The following is a 21,528-nucleotide window of genomic DNA, read 5'->3' as shown; positions in this document are numbered from 1 at the left end:
ACCAAGGTAATGTTACCTGGATAAAGGGGGTTTACTGTAGCCTAAAAAAATACACTGCACATGTGCATTGGGAAAGAACGTTATTAGGGAACATTAGTATACTATACTAGTTATAATACTATATATGTTCAAAAAAGCTATTTTCTTTTTTACACACAGTCCTTGAACTTTGTGTAATTAAATATTATTGTGGTTACTTCTGTGTCCTTGAAAATCATTTTCTCATATGCAGATTCATTCTGGTAAACTCATACTTTATACCATAAATTATATACAATAGTAGGCCACATAAACATATCTAACGTTCACTTTCATCATTAAACAACATACTGTACCATAATTAATCCCTTAAAAAAAAAATATATATATATATATATATATATATGCAAATATAGCTGTATGCTCATCTGCATGTCTTAGGCAGGTCTGCAACCCCGCCTTTCCCTATTATCACCCAGCATACAGCACTTCCACTGCAGCAAGGGATTCTGGGAAATGACATGCAAATGAGCACACAGTGTCACTTTTTGCCTCAATAACCATTTTTAACATGGTTCCCTATAGGCTTAAGCTTGCTGCATGGTCACAGCTTTGAGCACAGCCAGGGTTAAGGTGCATACCCAGAAAACCACCCACAGACAGCTGTTTCGACCTTGATGGGTCTCATCAGTGTGGGGTTGATTTTACTGGGAATGCAAGAGAGGCTATGGGATAGGCTAAACCATAATACTGAGTTAAGTTATGGTGAGTAAAAAAAGTGACAAAAACCCTCCACAGGAAAGCAAATATGAAAATATAGCTGTATGCTCATCTGCATGTCTTAGGCAAGAATCCCTTGCTGCAGTGGAAGTGCTGTATGCTGGGTGATAATGGGGAAAGGCGGGGTTGCAGACCTGCCTAAGACATGCAGATGAGCATACAGCTATATTTGCATATTTGCTTTCCTGTGGAGGGTTTTTGTCACTTTTTTTACTCACCATAACTTAACTCAGTATTATGGTTTATATATATATATATATATATATATATATATATATATATATATATATATATATATATATATATATTTATATATATATTTATATATATATATATATATATATATATAAATAAACATTTGTTGCCTGCTAAAGGACTATTCCATCTTTGACGGCCCTGAGGAGGAGGACTAAACACCCCCCCCACCCCCCCTTACTCCCCCGCCCCAAAAGTTTTTCTGTGCAATAAAGTTAGAGATAATGTGTGTATGATATGTCATGTCTGTGATGCGGTGCATACGTATAAATGCACTGCACCGCCGTGTTCGTCACAGTTTTTTATACTTTTGGGGAAACCATTAATAAAAATGTATGTGAGTTGTGTGCGATATGCACTGCGCCGTTGTTAACGTCGCGTTTTTTTTTTCCGTTTGGAAAATGATTTATGTACTGTTATAATCTTGTTGTAAAGATTCGCCGCATAATAAAAGAATTTTCAAAAAAAAAATAAAAAAAATATATAACATTTGTTGCTGTGTTTCAGCCATTTATAGGCTACACAATATATATGTTAGTATAGCACGTCATGAAAGGGTTAATTCCTAAGTCCATTCTTATGGGTACCACTTAAGAACTTCCCTTTTCCTTGTAGGCTATTTGCAGAAATAACACAATGATCCTCAGTGTTTAGAAGTGAGTAAGTGCAGCTTTCAGCAGGCGCTAAATATGGTTACGTTATTAGCAAAACCTTAACAGTAGCGGAGGTCTGAGGATGTCCGTTGGTAGGTAAAGTGCTCATTACCATATGATTTGCATATAAAAGAAACCTAAGGTCCGTTAACATTTAGGGTTCTCTTATTTTTAAGGGAAATACCTGAACAACATAGCGTTAAGCAGCTTTGGGGATATGCGTTACGGATATGGATACATTAAAATGAGATAACGTAACCTTAAAAAAAATTGTGACCTACCCCCGAAGTGTCTAGAGTAAAATTGATTGTGGGACTTTGGGAACAGTAATAAGTGGCAGCTTGCGGCAAAATCATTGTATAGTTTAATTTCTACAACCTCAGTGAAGTTTAGTGCTGTATGTAAAAAACATTTCCAGGAAATCCTTCTGGCAGAATTTTATGCTAATGTTTGCCTGGAATGAGTTGAATTCATCATTCACTCAGGAGACTTTCCTTTACTTGACAATATTACATAGACCTTTGAAAGCTACAACAAACTGCAAGTCTGCACATAATGTATTTGCAAAGGTTATGGGCTTTAATCCCATTAAAAAAAAATTAAAATATATATAAAAGTTAATGCTTTTGTTTACATCTTGTATGTTTTTTTTCACCCACTCCTATTTGTTTTTATATTCGACATTTCAAAATAGTTTTCCTTTGGGCCATAGCACTGACATTTATCATTATTAAAAAAGCAAATTGTGAATACTCATGTAAATACATTTACTTACTTTCCACTAAGGCAATAAAGGCAGGAAGATACTCTACTGTAAACAGAGGTGTCGGCAGCTCTCTTATAAACAGCTTTAGAAGTCCTGCAGCATCATTATTGCGCACTTTTTCCCAGTCAAAAGTGTTTTCATAAAACTTTGATTCAAGCTCCTGACGTAGGTTCTGCAAACCAAGACAACAGGTCATCTACTTTAAACTTTAAAATAGGATCATAAATCAATTCAAAACTGTCCTTTATTTACCATGTTAAGTCATATAATACTATAATACTGGTTACTCATGTTAGTCAACAATAATAATTTCTTGTTTCTTCAATGTGACATAATTGTTTGTTTTACAACATCGGTGTGTTGGCTGGTGATAACAGACCAATCTTTAAAGAAGAGACATGAATACAAACATGACTTTTTGTTAGCTAAAGGCAATTATTAGATTGTCTTCAAGATAATGTTTCTATTTCAAGGTTTCCAGCTTAGCCATACATGTGATCTCAATGCTAGCATCCCACCTGATTTGTCTTCAGATATCTCAGTCTAAAGCCTTCTTCTCTATTTTCCGGTATTGGCATAATTGTTGCAAGCGCTGAAGAAATGGTAATTGCTGACGGATGAATATATTGTTAACCTTTTCAGTGTCCTTATGATGTACCTAGTAGGTCATGTACTCTGACACACCAGGGACACATAATATACAGGGTATGTCATAGGCAAAAGCTCATTTTCAAGGGGGTGATTTGGCTGTTGACAGCATAAGGCCATGGTTCGAGCGACGGCGCGAGTGGCTCTAACAAAATCTAGGGGATCTATGGGGCCGGCCATAGTGTGCGCAAGCAAGGAAGTGCGACAGCGTGGCAGATTTTCTAGGAGACAAAACATTTTGTGTTTGCCGAGCGACGGCCGGTCATGTGAGCGGTTCAGCAAATGAGGACGAACCGCTCACGTGACAGCCACGTCTTCCCATCGCTGTGGATCTCAGGCCACAGATTGCTTGGCCGACAGGCGTGCATGACGCCATGCACTCCATTGCGCACGCACGCCCACTATATCCGAGGCCTAATCAAGATTGAAGTGGAACTTCCACCACTTCTGTTTCTTGTGTCCAGGGACCAACCCATTCATGTGATTGCTCCTGGAGCTTGGGGTATTTTAAAAGTTAAGTAAATGTATTAACACATCATTTATCTAAAAATGATTAGTTTTATCTTCTTGGATGTCTATGTATCAACGTAGAGAAAATATTGTTTATACGGTGTGCTCCGCTTTAGGAGCACCATGTACAGTAACTCCTCCTCCCCTTCATCTACTGTCACTCCCAAAGTTGCAAGCTATGGAAGACAGGGGAACATTGGAGCACATTCCACAATGAAAAGGCTCCAGTGTTCCACCAAAACTACCTTAATACACAAGGGCCTCATTTTTGTGTTAAACCTCTTTGCGCCAATGTATCAAGGACATTGCAATACTTTATGTGCCATGTGCATCAACTTGTTTTCCAGGTTGTGTCAAAAGGAGGAGTTAGGAGTTACATGATACACAGTTTATTATATATATCAAAACTCCTCCTCTTTAAGTCACTTTTCTCCTTTTAATCTGCGTAAAAAAAATCTGTCAGGAATGAGATGACATTAGCTTTCTTGCTTAAGGCTGCGCTTATAGTGCCGGCGATGCGACGTCGCCCGAAAACAAATGCATTGTCATCGCCGCGTGCACTTATAGTAAGCGCGACAACGACAAAGCGACACGATTTTTTGAAGCTGGGAATATTTGATTTTTCAGGGGCTGTCGCCTCATGTGACAGCCGCTGAACCAATCAATGGCCTGGTCACCCGCGACGCATCCGCAAAGCGAAATACAACTTTCGCTAGCGGCGACGGCAATGGGTGACGTCATGCGTTGCGTCGCCGGCACTATACGCGCGGCCTAACATATCTGCCCCATATGTACGAAAATGAAGGAGCAAGTTTGGTACATCTGAGGAATGAAATAGAAATAGCTGTGTTAGTCCAGAAGCGATAATGAAAAAGAAAATGAGTACTTCAGTATTAGTGATACCTTTTTTTATTTGGACTAACAATTAATATTTGAGGACAAATGTTTGAGTGTTCTCTCTTCCTCAGGTCACAATACTGATTTACATCTTCTGTGTTAAGCGGATCGAATCTTTTGACGTACACAATTTTTGCATGTTGTCAAAACAAGTTTTTCTGTGTCTTTTGATACATAGGCAACATTTACCCATTCAATACACACCCCTTCTGTGTTTTAATCTATTTATTTATAACATGTTTTACCAGGAAGTAATACATTGGGAGTTACCTCTTGTTTTCAAGTATGTCCTGGGCACAGAGTTATGATAACAATACATGGTTACACTAAATGAACAGAGGTAATACAGTCAATTCCGAGACATCTCATGGACAGTTAGAGTTGGAAAACTGGGTACAGGTGATAAAAGGTGGTGAGTTTCAGATTGAAATAGAGCAATTTTAACATCACCAAACATCAGTGAATGGCAGCAAAACGTCTCACACCCTTTAGCTGCCCTTCGGCTGCGCCAAAGGCTACATGCCCTTGGGGTGACACAGATGTAGACTGAGAGGTCAAGATTGAATGCAGCTGTGGTTTCAGAGTCCTTTTTCCTCCAGGCGAATTAACATTCCTGAGGGTGTGGCTGACCAAACACAGCAGTAAGCAAACACAGATATTAACCCTTGGAACGCTGATTCTGTGCGGAGGTGATCAGCTCTTGGGGAACCCCATCAGACGTCCGCCTTTGGGGTGACGTAGATGTGGACTGAGGGGGTCAGATTGAATGCAGCTGTGGTTTCAGAGTTCATTGTCATCCAATGATATTAACATTCTAGAGGGCTGGGCTGACGAAACACAGCAGTAATCAAACACAGATATTAACCCTTAGCACGCTGGTTCTGTGTCAGGAGCCCACTTTTAGAGCAATGTAGATGTAGACTGCGGGTTTCAGATTGAATGCAGCTGTGGTTCAGACACATTAAGCTGACCATTAATAAACAAAGGTATTTGCAATAAATACAGTATAAATAGGCAAACATTGTGATGCACTCAGCGTCAATGTGGCATATCCAAATCAACGCTACAGCTATTGACTTGAATAGCAGTTAGTGAATTTCCCCCATACTGTATGTGTCAAATGTTACTTAACTATACCCCATATTCTTGTTAGCAATGGATCAGAAGTACAAAGTTATACCTCCTTAACGAAGCATATGAGTAGCTCCATGGCTGATGATACATAAACCTTGGCCCCTTGCAGACGCACTTATCAGAACACCTTCCCACTGTCTCTGTACACTCCTCCTACTTACCAATTAGATTGTAAGCTCTTCGGGGCAGCGACTCCTTTCCTAGATGTCACTTTTATGTCTGAAATCACTTCTTCCCATTATGTTGAAGAAAAAAATGTGAACTAGCGCTAAAGTGTAATACACAGTGTGATATTAAAAAACTTAAAATAAAGGATGGCTGCCCGGTGATACTGCCAGTACTAACAGAATAAACCAAAATAAAGAAAAACCTGGCGCCAAATAGTCAGTGGAATGTCCTGTACTCCTCAAGGGATCCGCACACTTGCTCGACAGACCATGCAAAGAGAAGAACACAAACAAACAAAAATCATAGCGCAACACTGTAGGGTAAGCAGTACTGCACTAATACACACAAACAGTTAAGAATCCTAGCGATTATTAAAATAATAAGAACTATGCCAAGACCGACAATGGCAAATACAAGGAACCGCAGGTCATCCGGAGCACAAAAATTGGAGCCCTACTTACATACAGCAAGGTTTAAGCTCGCATGGTAGGAACAAGTCCTAGGTAGAGATGATCTCCCTGGCGGGTGATGCCTCTGCTCCACTGCGGCTCAGACACCAGTCAGTCCTTACGATGGTAACCGGAACAGCTCCGGCCGTGGGGGCTGGTGTGCGGGGTCCACAGCTCTGCACCGCGTGTAGACACACGCCTCACTTCCTCCTACGGAGCAACAGGAAGTCTCTGCGCGCCCGCGCGCGATAGTGCCCGTTGCCTTAAAGGAACAGCTGGCAGGCTGAAGGGAAAGTTGGGCTCCAAGGCCAAATGTCCTTAAACGTCCAAAGTCAGTCAAATAGTGGCTGTGCCACTAGCCCTACGCGTTTCGTAGATGTCACTCTACTTCCTCAGGGGCTGAAAACAATGATACTTGGTGACACATAGATATACCCTAGCCAATTAAAATTAATTGATCGTTTATAATTAAAACAGCCTGTATGTCATTAGTACCAAATCACTACATGGACTCTTAGACATACATGACATCAAACACATAAAAAACACATAAAAAACACATAGAAACAACAGTACCAGCATATGTCAAAACATGTATATACCCTAATGTCATATGCATATTAAGTAAACCTACAGAGGTATGAAGATATTCAAACTCTCCCCTTGGGTATAGTTAATTGCTACACAAACTCCTTTTGCTTTTAATTTAACAGGTTCTGCACTAGTCACTGACACAAAAGTTAACTCTCTCCTCACTTTTATCACTAGACCAATCTATTTCCCTAGAAAAGAACCCAATTCAAAATCTATGTTAAGACCATTGGGGGACAGGGTCTTCAGTTCAAAGATCCAAAAGGCCTCACGTCTGTTTATATGTTTAATAGTGTCCCCACCTCTCCAATCTGGAGTGCATAACTCAATGGGTTGACAGACCAGGCCCTTTGGGTCTCTGCCGTGATGCAACAGAAAATGGTGGGACACACTGTGCGTTGTTAGACCTTTCTTTATATTATAGACGTGTTCATAAATACGTCTTTGAAAGGTTCTACCAGTGCGTCCCACATATTGCAAGCCGCATGGGCATTGCAATACATAAATTACAAATTGCGATTTGCATGTGATGTGCGACATAATCTTGTATATTTTATCAGTAACATTAGATCTAAACTCAATGTTACACCTACTGTATTTACATGCTATGCACTTTTTGCATGGTTTGAACCCATTAGGACCCTTGGTGGTTATCATTTTATCCTTCCCTTGATGTAACGGACAACTGGGTGCCAATTTAGTTACATCAAGGGAAGGATAAAATGATAACCACCAAGGGTCCTAATGGGTTCAAACCATGCAAAAAGTGCATAGCATGTAAATACAGTAGGTGTAACATTGAGTTTAGATCTAATGTTACTGATAAAATATACAAGATTATGTCGCACATCACATGCAAATCGCAATTTGTAATTTATGTATTGCAATGCCCATGCGGCTTGCAATATGTGGGACGCACTGGTAGAACCTTTCAAAGACGTATTTATGAACACGTCTATAATATAAAGAAAGGTCTAACAACGCACAGTGTGTCCCACCATTTTCTGTTGCATCACGGCAGAGACCCAAAGGGCCTGGTCTGTCAACCCATTGAGTTATGCACTCCAGATTGGAGAGGTGGGGACACTATTAAACATATAAACAGACGTGAGGCCTTTTGGATCTTTGAACTGAAGACCCTGTCCCCCAATGGTCTTAACATAGATTTTGAATTGGGTTCTTTTCTAGGGAAATAGATTGGTCTAGTGATAAAAGTGAGGAGAGAGTTAACTTTTGTGTCAGTGACTAGTGCAGAACCTGTTAAATTAAAAGCAAAAGGAGTTTGTGTAGCAATTAACTATACCCAAGGGGAGAGTTTGAATATCTTCATACCTCTGTAGGTTTACTTAATATGCATATGACATTAGGGTATATACATGTTTTGACATATGCTGGTACTGTTGTTTCTATGTGTTTTTTATGTGTTTTTTATGTGTTTGATGTCATGTATGTCTAAGAGTCCATGTAGTGATTTGGTACTAATGACATACAGGCTGTTTTAATTATAAACGATCAATTAATTTTAATTGGCTAGGGTATATCTATGTGTCACCAAGTATCATTGTTTTCAGCCCCTGAGGAAGTAGAGTGACATCTACGAAACGCGTAGGGCTAGTGGCACAGCCACTATTTGACTGACTTTGGACGTTTAAGGACATTTGGCCTTGGAGCCCAACTTTCCCTTCAGCCTGCCAGCTGTTCCTTTAAGGCAACGGGCACTATCGCGCGCGGGCGCGCAGAGACTTCCTGTTGCTCCGTAGGAGGAAGTGAGGCGTGTGTCTACACGCGGTGCAGAGCTGTGGACCCCGCACACCAGCCCCCACGGCCGGAGCTGTTCCGGTTACCATCGTAAGGACTGACTGGTGTCTGAGCCGCAGTGGAGCAGAGGCATCACCCGCCAGGGAGATCATCTCTACCTAGGACTTGTTCCTACCATGCGAGCTTAAACCTTGCTGTATGTAAGTAGGGCTCCAATTTTTGTGCTCCGGATGACCTGCGGTTCCTTGTATTTGCCATTGTCGGTCTTGGCATAGTTCTTATTATTTTAATAATCGCTAGGATTCTTAACTGTTTGTGTGTATTAGTGCAGTACTGCTTACCCTACAGTGTTGCGCTATGATTTTTGTTTGTTTGTGTTCTTTTCTTTGCATGGTCTGTCGAGCAAGTGTGCGGATCCCTTGAGGAGTACAGGACATTCCACTGACTATTTGGCGCCAGGTTTTTCTTTATTTTTCTTCCCATTATGTGTTATTTGTATTATTTGTTATTTATATGATTATCACGTGTATTACTGCTGTGAAGCGCTATGAAATTAATGACATACATACATATGTGCAAACCATATTTGATTTGATGAAACATGCAGTATATATTTTTGTAAACACAAAGCTACTTCAGAATGAAGAAGAATACTACACTACATGACTGCTGTGGAACCAGTTATTTATGCTTCAGAGACACTGTTACTGCTGTATTTTTACTGAGAGCATATGGAACACACTTTTTGTTGGTAAAAGATGAAAGTGTTTCCTGTCTGTCTAAGTTGTGCTCTTATACTCCTTGTTTAACATCACTTCTAAGTCCCCACTAGCGCTGATATGTAAGTCCCCGCTCACGCGGTGCGCGTGGGGCTCGTGCACGTGCACACACGCTCAGCCGCGATCGGCGCTTAGCAAAACAAAAAATCTATACTTACCGCGCGCTCAGCTGGCGCTCAGCTGGCAATGGGGCGCTCTCCAAGCATGAGTGTGCTCAGCGCCAGCGGGGACTTTGCCTAAGACTATATAGCCCATTCCCCACACCCTCTATATATAAAGTGAAGTGGAGAGAGTGTTTTTAATAGGTTCAAAAGCCAGCGCCATGCCGGGAAATGTAACCTAATGGCTTTGAAATGGTAACTCAGTTAAAGGGTCAGACCCACATAGAACCAGTAACCTAATGACAATAACATGTTTAATGGGTTAAAGGGACAGTCCTACATAGGAACAAAGTGACCTAATGACAGTGACAGGCGGGTGAAAACTGGAAAAGACAAGCGGACGCTAAAGCCATTAGGGCCCTCTCCTTTTGGGTTATTTCCCAGAAAACATGGGCATTTCGATACCTTGTTTGTTTTCTGCCACAGTCACACGAAGTTGTAACAATCAGGCTTTTAGGAAAGCAGAAATATGTTTTTTTTTTATGTTATTTAATTGCCTTATACGTGTGCAAATTTTTTTATGAAACATATACTAAATAGACGATACTGTAAATGTGCCATGGGCAGTCAAACAAATGCAATCTTGGCATACACAGATTTCACTAGAAAGCAACAAGTACCTAATACCTAAACATTATTCATAAACTCTTTGCCTGATTATAAGCACAGAGTATTTTTTCCATAATAAGTACACCAAACTGTTATCATTTTGGAGATAAAATAGATATAGAAAACGTTAGACTTAGAGGTCGTGGTTCTTTTGTAGGACCCCTACTCTGTGATGTGAAACTGTCTTCCCTTTGGCTAGAGAGATTTCAGTCCCATTCCATCGAGCGCTGAAAATTAAGTTAAAACATTCAAGTTCCTCATGCACCCAAAGTATAAATTTGAGAGCCATTATGATAAAGAAATAACAAAAAGAAATAGGTTGGTTGTAGTAAGCAATATCAATACAAGGTTACCATTGCTAGTTACTTTCCAATAATAAATGGTGAAATATTGCAGTAATATTTTTATAAGCCTTAGAGGAAACTAAAACATTATACTGTTCTATGATAAGATTAAGGCAGCATTATCTACTCATCAAGGGGTTTATTTTAATTTTCTTAGGTTTACCTCAGCCATTTGACCCTGTTCAGAAAACATTGGTTTGAGCGGAGGGCTCTCGTGCTGCCCCCCCGCCCCCTATCGGTCCCTCTCTCACTCCCGGAGCCCCCCTCTTCTCCTCCCCCCCTCCCGGAGCAGGGGCAGCCTGCAAAACGGGCTCCAGAGGAAGGGGGGAGGGGCGCAATGCACGGCTGCACAGACAGAGTAGCCGCCTCCCTTCCCTCCCCGAAGCCGCCTCCCTTCCCTCCTCATTGGCTGACTGCTACACCACGTGACGCGTCAGCGCTTCTGATCACCAGAAGCTTGCAGCATCGGCCGGCTGACGCGTCACAGCACGCAGTCAGCCACGTCTGAAGGAGCCAGCGGGGAGGAAAGGAGGAAAGGAGCTGGTGGCCCGCGGCCGCACGTGCCGCCGGCCGCAGCGGGACCAAAGCCTTAGATAGGATAATAGAGTTGAATTGTCCCTGATAAAGATAAAAGTTTTTTTTTATTATTATTTGTTTTGTTTTGTAGGAGGAAGGAATTGGTGTTTCAAAAATTAATTTTAAGAAAAGCAATGGAATAATTGTTACGGATTGCCCAAAAGGCATTTGTTCATAAATTCTCATAGTCGTTATTTATTCCAAAAATACTGCCATACATCGTATGCTTTTAGCTACAGATGGGAAAAAATGTTTCACATAATTATCAGTAAAAGTAATCATAGGGATATCTACAGACCCTCCAACATTTTGCACATAAAACCGCTGTACTTTCTCTACTCGTGCTGGATAGAGCTACTTCCAAGTGGTTTCACCCAGACGTGTTCAATTAATCCCTGCTTCAGCACAGGTGGCTCAATCAGTCCCTGCTTCAGTACTCTGGGATGAAGCTGGGATATCCTGAAAACCTGACCTGCCAGGGGGGACTTGAGGACTGGTGGTGAGCACCCCTGCCCTAACCTATGCAGCTTACCACACAAAAACATTTATGTTTACAGCTGGTCTTACAGGACCTACAGTACCAACATGTTGTGTACTGTACCTGCTAAAGAGTGTATGTCTCTATTATTCTAACTACGAACAGGCTGAACACATAATGCATATAGATATCTTATGTTGGATTCATATCAGATTTTCAAAGCCAACAAAGAATTATATTTCCTATTCAAAACTTAGAAAATGGTCTCTTTAATTATGACCACATGCTCCATACGTGATCCAATAGTGTTGGAATGTCTGCAGCATTCCCATAACCATAACACAAAAAAAGATATATTTCTTTTAAAATCTGGATTTGTTTAAAAATATATAGAATTTTATATATAAAGCACACGTCTGACAACCTTCATCCCGATGATTAAATATCCCCATATAAATGAAAGCCAGACTCATATCAAATAATTCTCCAGGTACAGCACATCATTACCACATCTGTTCAAGGAAGCAGCATATGTGCAAAGCAGACAAATAAGGCTGATCAAGAGAATTCTTTGTTGGATAAAACATTTATTTCTGAGGAACATTATTACCTGATAAATCGAATTCAATGTAAACATTAAAGCGGCAATACGAGTCAGCGATTTAGTTCTGCCATTTGTTTTACCATAGGATTGAAGCAGAGGGTCTCCGAAGCTGAATCCCATTCATTTCAGCTCTGGGGAGCCCCAGCTTCTGGAGATACGCACCTCCATAGTACAGTAGGTCCCAGTAGCTGCCACGCTCGGCTGTCAGGGATCACGTAACTGGGGCGTTTCAAAGCTCCCGCGTCCTGCGGGTCAATAGGAAGCCGTGACGTCATCTGGTACAGCTTCCTATTTGCCCGCGTGATGCGGGAGTTTTGAAATATAGAGGTATACTGGCATCCCCTTCAGAGGTAAGCAAGGGAAGCAAGGGGGACTCCAGAGCTGAAATTAATGTGGTTCAGCTCTGGAGAACCCCTGCTTCAGATTGTAAAAAAAAAAATTGATGGCTTGGATTGCTCCTTTTAGGGGTACTAAATGTTAATGAAACCTAAAATGATACAAATGTCCCACATGCTGGTATTTGAACGTAGGGATTTTCATTATAAAAAGTCATGTGGTCTCTTGCTTCATGTTACATGCAGAGCTGCCACCAGAAATTGCTGGGCCCAGGACAAATATATGACCTCCCATCCCCATCCCATGCACTGGTGGGGTCGGGTATGTGAAGCAGGGGGGGTATTATTAAGAGGTAATGGACCTGGGGTGGGGGATTATAAAGAGGTAATGGACCTGGGGTGGGGGATTATAAAGAGGTAATGGACCTGGGGTGGGGATTATAAAGAGGTAATGGACTGGGGGGAGGGGGGATTATGAAGTGGTAATGGCCTGGGGGGATTATATGGAGGCAATGGATTTAGGGGCATTATAAATGGGTAATGCACAAAGAGGGGATTATAAAAAGGTAATGGACCTGGGGGTGTTTTATAAAGAGGCAGTGGACCTGGGGGGGGGGGGGATTATAAGGATGTAATGGACCTGGGGGGGATGTAAGAAGGTAATGGACCCGGGGGGAGGGGGGATATACAATGGTAATGGACCGGGGGGAGCTATAAGGAGGTAATGGGTCAGGGGGGATATCAGGAGGTCCTGGGGGGGGAGGGTATAATGGGATTCTTTGTGGAATAAAGAGGTCCGGGAGGGGGGATGAAATGGGCCTGGGGAGGGAGTTATGAGGGGGTACTGGGCATGTAGGGGTAATGGCCTGGGGGGGGTATAATGGGGTACTGGGCCTGGGAAGGCAGATGTACGGGGTGCTGGGCCTAGGTATGGGGGAGCTGCAGGGGAGGGCCAGGAAAGGGGTGAGCCCAGTAGAGGGGATCTGGGGAAGAGGATGCCCTTCTTGCCTGTAGGCAATAAAATCTAGTGTCTCCGCCAGCGGGGGTGGGCCCCCTTGATTGACCGGGCCTGGGACAGTAGTCCCAGCTGTCCTCCCTGTCTGCGGTCGTGGTTACATGACTCGGTCTAACTTACTATAATCCGAATATGCAATGGAGGCAAAAATCGATATGCACAAGTGTTGAATTTGCTGTCAAAATAACAAGAGACTTCATTGATTTTAATGGGATTTTTTCCTTTAATAAATCTGTACATTTTGCACCACATTTTGCCCTAGGTTTTCAGTCAGGAGATTTTGATAATAACTCCCGAGTATGTTTTAATATCTTTCTTCCAGGGTACCTTACACTGCGCCTGCAGGGACTGGGTAAATGGGAATAAGAGGAACAGTTACGTGATCATACTGCACCAATTTCTTGCAAACATATTTTATACATTTTGGGGATTATAGATCAAAAAATCACATCGGCAAAACTAGGGCAAAACTATAGCAGCACATTAATCAAAGAAAATGAATTACATAAAAAACAATGTTTTTTTTTTCTTTGATAAATGTTGGTACACTTATTTTGCATCAGTTTTGTCCCCATTTTGCAGCCGGTAGACATTTATGAAAAAAGCCCTATGTATCAAGGGGTGCAATTATTGGGCAAAACTAACTGCATCATATGTAGTAAAGCAAAAATACTACTGATTTCTGTGGAAATTAATTTTTTGATACAGCAGGTCCCCGCTTCTCGGCGCTTCGCTTTTCGGCGATCCGCTGATACGGCGGCACCGAGAAGGGGGCCGCCATGTTGAATTTGAAATTGCGCATGCGCCCGGCTTGCATGCGCAGACCGCAGGTTGCGCACGCAGCGTATAGATCGCACATGCGCAGAACGGCAAAAATGCCGGTTTGCGCATGCGCAGCACTGAAAATCGCCGGATCCGCTTTCCAGCGATTTTCACTATACGGCGGGCCTCTGGAACGGAACCCGCCGTATACCCGGGGCCCTGCTGTACATATAGAGCTTCTGAATTGTACCACTTTTGCTTGATGCATATTGAACTGCTGACTCTAAGGGGTCTATGTATCAATGCAGAGAAAAGTTTGTTTTGACACATTGCTCCATTTTTGGGGAGCAGAGCTGCGGCATGTGCAAGAACAGTTTCTGAGATCTGCTGAGGAGTTTTAGACTTACGCCACATCAGAGAAAGTTGCAAAACTGGGGCAAAGTCCAAGCAAAAGAATTGCACTAGATTTATTTAAGAGAAAAACTCCCATTGCTGTCAATGGGATTCCTTAACCTTGATGAACATGGCTTTTTTTTTTTGCACTGGTTTTGCTACCGGGAGACTTTAGTAAATAGACCTGTGTGTCTTAAAAAACCTTTGGCATATGTATAGAAATAACATGGTTATATGTGATTCTCATGGGCGAGACTGTCTCAACTGTGTTTGCACATTTATTTGCAAGTTTTTTAAAACAATATTGCCATTTTTGATATTTCACAAAACTTTACAGGGCTAAACATGCATATACATGTGAACACACCTGAGATACCTGGAAAATAATCTCATTTACATATCAACATCACTGCTTTTGGATTCGTATTGGATGACCATGTCAATTCCCTTTCAAAACCAGGAAGTAATACCTGTAACTTCACCGTAAGTATCTTAAGAACCGGGGGTCTCTGGAGCTGATAAATAGTGCGTTTTATTACCACATTAAGGATATTCTAAACTACAAACAATAATACAAAAATATAAAAATGTCTGTGGTTGCCGAGTGCCACAGACATTTTGGCACCAGGACCATGTTACCACAACTGCAGCAAATCACATGACCCTAATCCACATCACCCCTGCCTCCACCTCACCCTTGCCTCCAACCCACCCCTGCCTCCACCCTAGCTTTCAGTCATTTCCACGGATTGCCAACAGCTGCAGCAATGATAAATCGGAGAAATAGGTATAGCGGAGTTCCCTCTGGGCGCTCCCCTTACCTCCGGTACAGCGAGAAGCATTGTGGGGAGATGTGAGCCTGCGACGGGCTCGCTGGAGGCTCCGGTGGCTCCCGGTAACGGGCTCTGCCATTTAGAATGCATGGGCGCATGCGCAGTACGGTCTCCATAGCCGGCAGCCATTAGGAGAGGTGGCGCACGCGCAGTAGTAGGCATGCGAGGTGGCCATTAGGGGGAATAGGTCTGCAAGGGACTACAGCCCCAGAATGCACAGGGGCTGTAGCGCATGTGAGCCAAGTCAACCAACAGGAGAGTTACTTTTGGCGCGTCTGGGACCACGCCAGTCGGATTTGGGATGCCATTAGGGTAAGAGGTATGTGCCGGTATCTGTGGCACCTGCACTAGGCCAGGTATCCCCTGTTAGGCCCCAGCTAGGCCCGACTCCCCTGTGTAGCTTGTGGTTGCTGCAGGGACAGGACCATAGATAGGGACACTGCCCTGTAGAACCAAAACATAGGGACAAAGCCAGAACGCGGCTGCATCCTGGCCCAGGGAGATCTGGGAACAGATCATCCAACTGTGACCACAGAGACTCTTAAAAGGAGGTACCAGCCACGCGGGACCCAGCCAAAGTAGAGGCAGAGGCTTCTCGGAGGACATTCTTGGATCCTATCATTGCGACATCAGCGTGACCGGGTGTGAGATCACCTGGCAGGTACCCAACTCTTCACGTGCACCAACAAACACTTTAGTGGGCAGCACTTGGTGGGGAATCACACATTGGGTGGGGTATTACTTTGTGGACACCAGGGTGGTTGGTTGACCAAGGGCTCCGCAGTACTTTGGGGACTGTGACTCCAGGGAGGGAACGGAGTATTAGAGGGTACGGCCGTGCCTGGTTGGTGGGACTGTATATATATATTATTTATGTTGCCTGCAGTAAAACTGTTATCTGTTCACTAGTGTGTGTTTTATTGCATGTGGGTCCTGTAACGGGGCACAGAGAGAGAGGAACAGACAGCAGGGGGGCGCAGGGAAAAAAGATCGTGCTCCCCTGAGTTAGGAAATAGGTGTAGCATATTTTTAGATGCAGCTGAAGGTGAAATGGTAAGGAATTATGCACACTGATAAATAATTAGAAAAACAGAGCAAAATACATTATTACTAAAAGACACAAGATGAAAATTACTTATTGCATCAACGTTGCTCCAAATTTTTCTTAATACATCAAACTCTAAGGGGATCAAACTAATGTAAAGTAATATATCAAATCCTAAGAAAGTGCAAAAAGAACTTTGTTTTGACAAATTGCTCCATGGTGGAATACGTTAGCCAGCAATGTTTATGCCACTTCAGACCTGTCAGATTAATAAAAGATAAAAAAGTGACACACAACTCGTCCCTAACTTCCAACTGTCACTCCTCTAAATCGCATGTTGATGCAAATGGTCAGCTAGTCATGGCTTCCCATGGCTAATCATTGGTAGACACGTGCATCAAAGGAGTAAATGTATTTTCAATCATAGGGTGTGTAATAATTTATTTTAAATAACCCAATTTCAGAAATATATTATTACCCTAGAGCATTGTATATCAATGCGATAATTCAGTCGTATTTATCGCTGGAGTTAATTACCATAACGTAAAATGTTACCGCAATGTGAGAGAGAGTGAGACAGAGAGAATTGTGGTGGAAGGGAATGAGAGAATGGGGGGAAGGGAGAGAGAGATAATGGGAAGAGGGGAGGGAGAATGGGGGAGGGGAGGGAGAATTGGAAGAGGTGAGGGAGAGAGAATGTGGGGAAGGGAGGGAGAGAGGATGGAGGAAGGGAAGGCCGAGAGAGAATGGGGGGATGGAAGAGTGAGAGAAAGGAAGGAGGGATAGAGAATATGGGGTGGGAAGGGAGGGAGAATGGAAGGAGTGAAGGGAGAGAGAGAATGGGGGGAGGGAATGGTGAGAGAGGATGGGGAGGGAAGGGAGAGAGAGGATGGGGGACGGAGAGAATGGGGGGAAGGGAGAGAAAGAATGGGGGAAAGGGAGAGAAAGAATGGGGGGAAGGGAGAGAAAGAATGGGAGGAAGGGAGGGAGAATGGGGGGAGGGAAGGGAGAGAGAGAATGAATGGGGACACTATTAGACAAATACAGCTCAACCCCGTCATAGCGGATACGCTTATAACGCGGTTTGAGCTGGGGCCCATTTTTTGCACACACACTACATACATTCACAGCACACTGCATACACTCACAGCACACTGCACACACTCACAGCACACTGCACACACACTCACAGCACACTGCACACACTCACAGCACACTGCACACACTCACAGCACACTGCACATTCTCACAGCACACTGCATACACTCACAGCACACTGCATACACTCACAGCACACTGCATACACTCACAGCACACTGCATACACTCACAGCACACTGCATACACTCACAGCACACTGCATACACTCACAGCACACTGCATACACTCACAGCACACTGCATACACTCACAGCACACTGCACACACTCACAGCACACTGCACACACAAACACACACTGACACGCACACAGCACACTGCACAGCACACTGCACACAGCACACACTCACAGCACACTGCACACACACACACACACACACACACACTGACATGCACACAGCACACTGCACAGCACACTGCATACACTCATAGCACACACTCACAGCACACTGCACACACTCACAGAACACTGCACACACTCGCAGCACACTGCACACACTCACAGCACACTGCACACACACACAGCCCACTGCACACACACACGGCACACTGCACACACACAGCACACTGCACACACACAGTCTCACACAGTCAAATACACACACACACACACACACACAGAGACACACTGTCTCTTTAAGGGAGCTTGCTCTCGCAAGACGGAAGCAGAAGCAGGAAGTAGAGACAGGGAGAAGAGCTGCCAGATGCCGGGTAAGTGCTGTGTGCTGTTGCCGCTGCCCCACCTGGTCTGGGAACGCTGGGAGAGTTCTCAGCTTTCCCCCCTCCGGTGGACACGGTACCACCGGCCATTTTTTCCCGCGACCCCGTTTATAACGCGGTGGTCGCGGGTGGCACCCGAGGACTGCGCTATATATTATAATATTATTTTTTTTACTGATGTCATTTCTTTTATTAACACATTTTTAATGTGTCCCGGTTTTTATTTTTGAAAATCACCTTATACCTAACACTCATACATTGTGCCATATATTTTTTATTTTGGAGAGTTACTGTTTAACATACATTTTCATGTTCAATACATTTAGCCAATAAACTTATTTAAAACATAAAACAGGAATGCAATGTATTTAATTACAAACAGAAATCCAGAAAGCATTTTTCCTTATACGTAACCAGATGGATGTAATCAGTGATGTATACTTTATGAAACGTATATAACACATATTTTTGATTGTTATGGCACATTTCAGCAGTACCTATTAATCTGTGCTTTGTAGAATTGAATACATCTTTATTATACTACATGTTCTTTTCTATAAATCGCCACAGATCGAGCTGTGATCACTAATGGTATATCCCCAGGCTGCGGCTAACTCCAAATGTACTGTATTCACAAAGCCAATGTTCTCAAGATTAGCATGTTGCTAAGAATGATTCAGGACCACAAAGTATTGGCATTCTACATCTGTCACATTCTGTTTAAAAGATCATTTTTGTTCATTAAACCAATCTGAATCCCAACAAAAAGCACAGGTTTAGATGACAGTTTTGCACAAACAGAACTACTTCTGCCTATTCTGAATCCCTGTGAGGCACATTGGCGTGTACACTTTACTGATTGGATTAGACATACAGTACAAATACTTAACAGATTAAATAATTACAATAATTCTTAATAAGTGCAACTTGAATTCATGGATGAACACAGATTTCACAAAAACAGCCATCAATTAGCTTTCTCTTAATGTTTTCCTAAGTATTGAGGGATGTGGTTTTGGTTTATTCTTCTGTTGACCTAGTATATGACTACATTGAACACCACTATTTCTCTTTTCTTATGCACCACCTCTTTTAATCCTTTATTTTTCACGATTCTCAACACTTAGCTCCAATAAATGGAAAGTGTTTTGACAGTGACTGAATAAAAATAGAGGCAGTATTGACATACTACACATTATGAAAATACCACGTTTAATTATCAGTGAACCAAATACAGTTGCAATAAAGGGTGGGATAACGTCCCAAATAATATTTAAAAAGGGAAACATGCGTATATTTTATCTTGTTCCCAACTATATTGAAGATACAGTTGTCTGTGCAAGAAACAAGAAAGAAGATAAATGAATGGTCAGTACTGAGAGATGAATTATACCTTAACTCGAGAGGCAGATCCTGGAACCCGTAGAATGCCTTCCGTTTCTAAACCTGTCTCCTCAAGCTTGAGCAGAAGCTAAACAAAAACAACATTCACAGATATTAAAATTACATAATCATATACGTTATATTAAAAAAATAAAAAAAATAAAACAATTATATATAATTTGTTATAGTTCTCTAGTACCAAATAAAATTAACTTTTCTTAAACCATGCTACAGTAGATCCTAAAGTAAATCCCTTTTGGCAGACCAGGAGTTAAGGTTATATTTTGTACATGACAACAGTGGCCAAAAGGCTAACAATCTTTACATTTCAGACAGATTGGTGGGAACAGCAGGCGTGACAGCTACTTGAGAGCTTGAACACCCCAATATTTAATGATGCTATCACATAATTATTATGACCAAAATATGTATTGATATATTATTCTCCCTAGCGAGTGGATTAGACCTCTCCCTTTCTCACTGCGGTGTAAGTGTAGCTGCCCATGCTGCTAGTGTTTCAGGCTATGACTTCACCAATTGCCACAACCTTCTTTTCTTCTATAAGAAAACTACACACCAGACGTAAAGACCAGAAGAAGTAGCAGCATGGGTCTAGCGTCTCCCTGCAGCCTCGGGCGGGACCACAACCCACCAGTACCTCCGACTGCAGGAAAATGGGACCCGATCAAACCGAGAGTTACATTTCAATTAATTATTGGCCAATGCACATATGTACACACATCAAATCTGAGCCATGGAACATGTTCATGACACGTAAAGCTCTGTGCTTATTGTTGGACTATCACTATTTTGTTCTGGGTGCATTGACAGCATGGCACGTTGTACCTGTTTATTTTGCATGCAGCTTGCATGTCATGATCTCTGATTGAATTACTATTTGATTTCAAGTTCTGTTTGTATTAAGTGTGGAGTTAGAACCAGAAGGGAAGTGCAGTGCTGTGTATACTAGTGTATACTAGCAGGGTGGCCGAACTTGGCCAGTGTACAGTGGGTTCATTTATTTTTAATTGTGTGGGAATTGTAAATAACTTTTTCTCTGGTTTAGTTGATTGCTTACCTGACACACCTGGCAGTGTGACCCTCTTTAAAACAGAGGCTTGTAATGAATCCTGAGCTTGCATGTCCTGATCTGTGTAACGGAATTACTGTTTGATTTCAAGTGCTGTTTATATCAAGTGTGGAGTTAGAACCAGATCTATTTTTAAACCTTTAAACCAGGAGTTGAAACAAGGTGGTGAAACCAGGTGAAGTATATTTAAGTACAGTTCATTGTTAGCACTTATAACTCCACAGTTGCAACAATGAGCAGGATTGAGAATGTCACTCAATGCACATTTTGCCACATATATGCATGTATGTGCACTTGGAGCAGCTGTTCCAGGAAGCATACCGCTGTGGGAAGTGAAAGCAGGTGGTCTCTTTAGAGTCTCAGATTGCTGATCTGAAGAGGCAACTTGCAATATTGAGGGACATTGAGCATGCTCAAAGGAGTTTAGTGCTCACTGAGCAGGACCTGGCTGGGACTAGTGGTGCAGATGGTGGAGCTGTGAGTGAGGCGTAGATAGGTAGGTAGCTGGGTAACAGTTAGAAAGGGAAGCAGGGGGAAGAGGAAGAGGCAGGCGAGTTATGAGCTTACCCATCCCAACAGATTTGCCAGATTGAGTGAAGATATGGGGGGTGGCAGTGCAGGAATGGCAAGGCTGGGGGAGACTGATTCATCTATCA

General features: G+C 42.5%; 1 protein-coding gene across 4 annotated transcripts in view; it reads right to left on the bottom strand.

Moving 5' to 3' along the window:
- The window catches only part of ARHGAP28 (Rho GTPase activating protein 28), a 214,177-nt gene that overhangs the window by 24,930 nt on the left and 167,719 nt on the right, over positions 1–21,528 (bottom strand). For all 4 annotated transcript variants that reach the window (XM_075585329.1, XM_075585325.1, XM_075585327.1 and 1 more), the window contains exons 8-9: positions 19,793–19,870; positions 2,443–2,605 (exon numbers count right to left, since the gene is read on the bottom strand). In XM_075585329.1, coding sequence (XP_075441444.1) covers positions 2,443–2,605; positions 19,793–19,870 — 241 coding nt within the window. The remainder of the gene's footprint in view (positions 1–2,442; positions 2,606–19,792; positions 19,871–21,528) is intronic.

Source organism: Ascaphus truei, chromosome 2 (genome assembly GCF_040206685.1).
Source record: "Ascaphus truei isolate aAscTru1 chromosome 2, aAscTru1.hap1, whole genome shotgun sequence".
NCBI lineage: Eukaryota > Metazoa > Chordata > Amphibia > Anura > Ascaphidae > Ascaphus > Ascaphus truei.
This window is presented reverse-complemented; position numbering and strand designations above follow the sequence as displayed.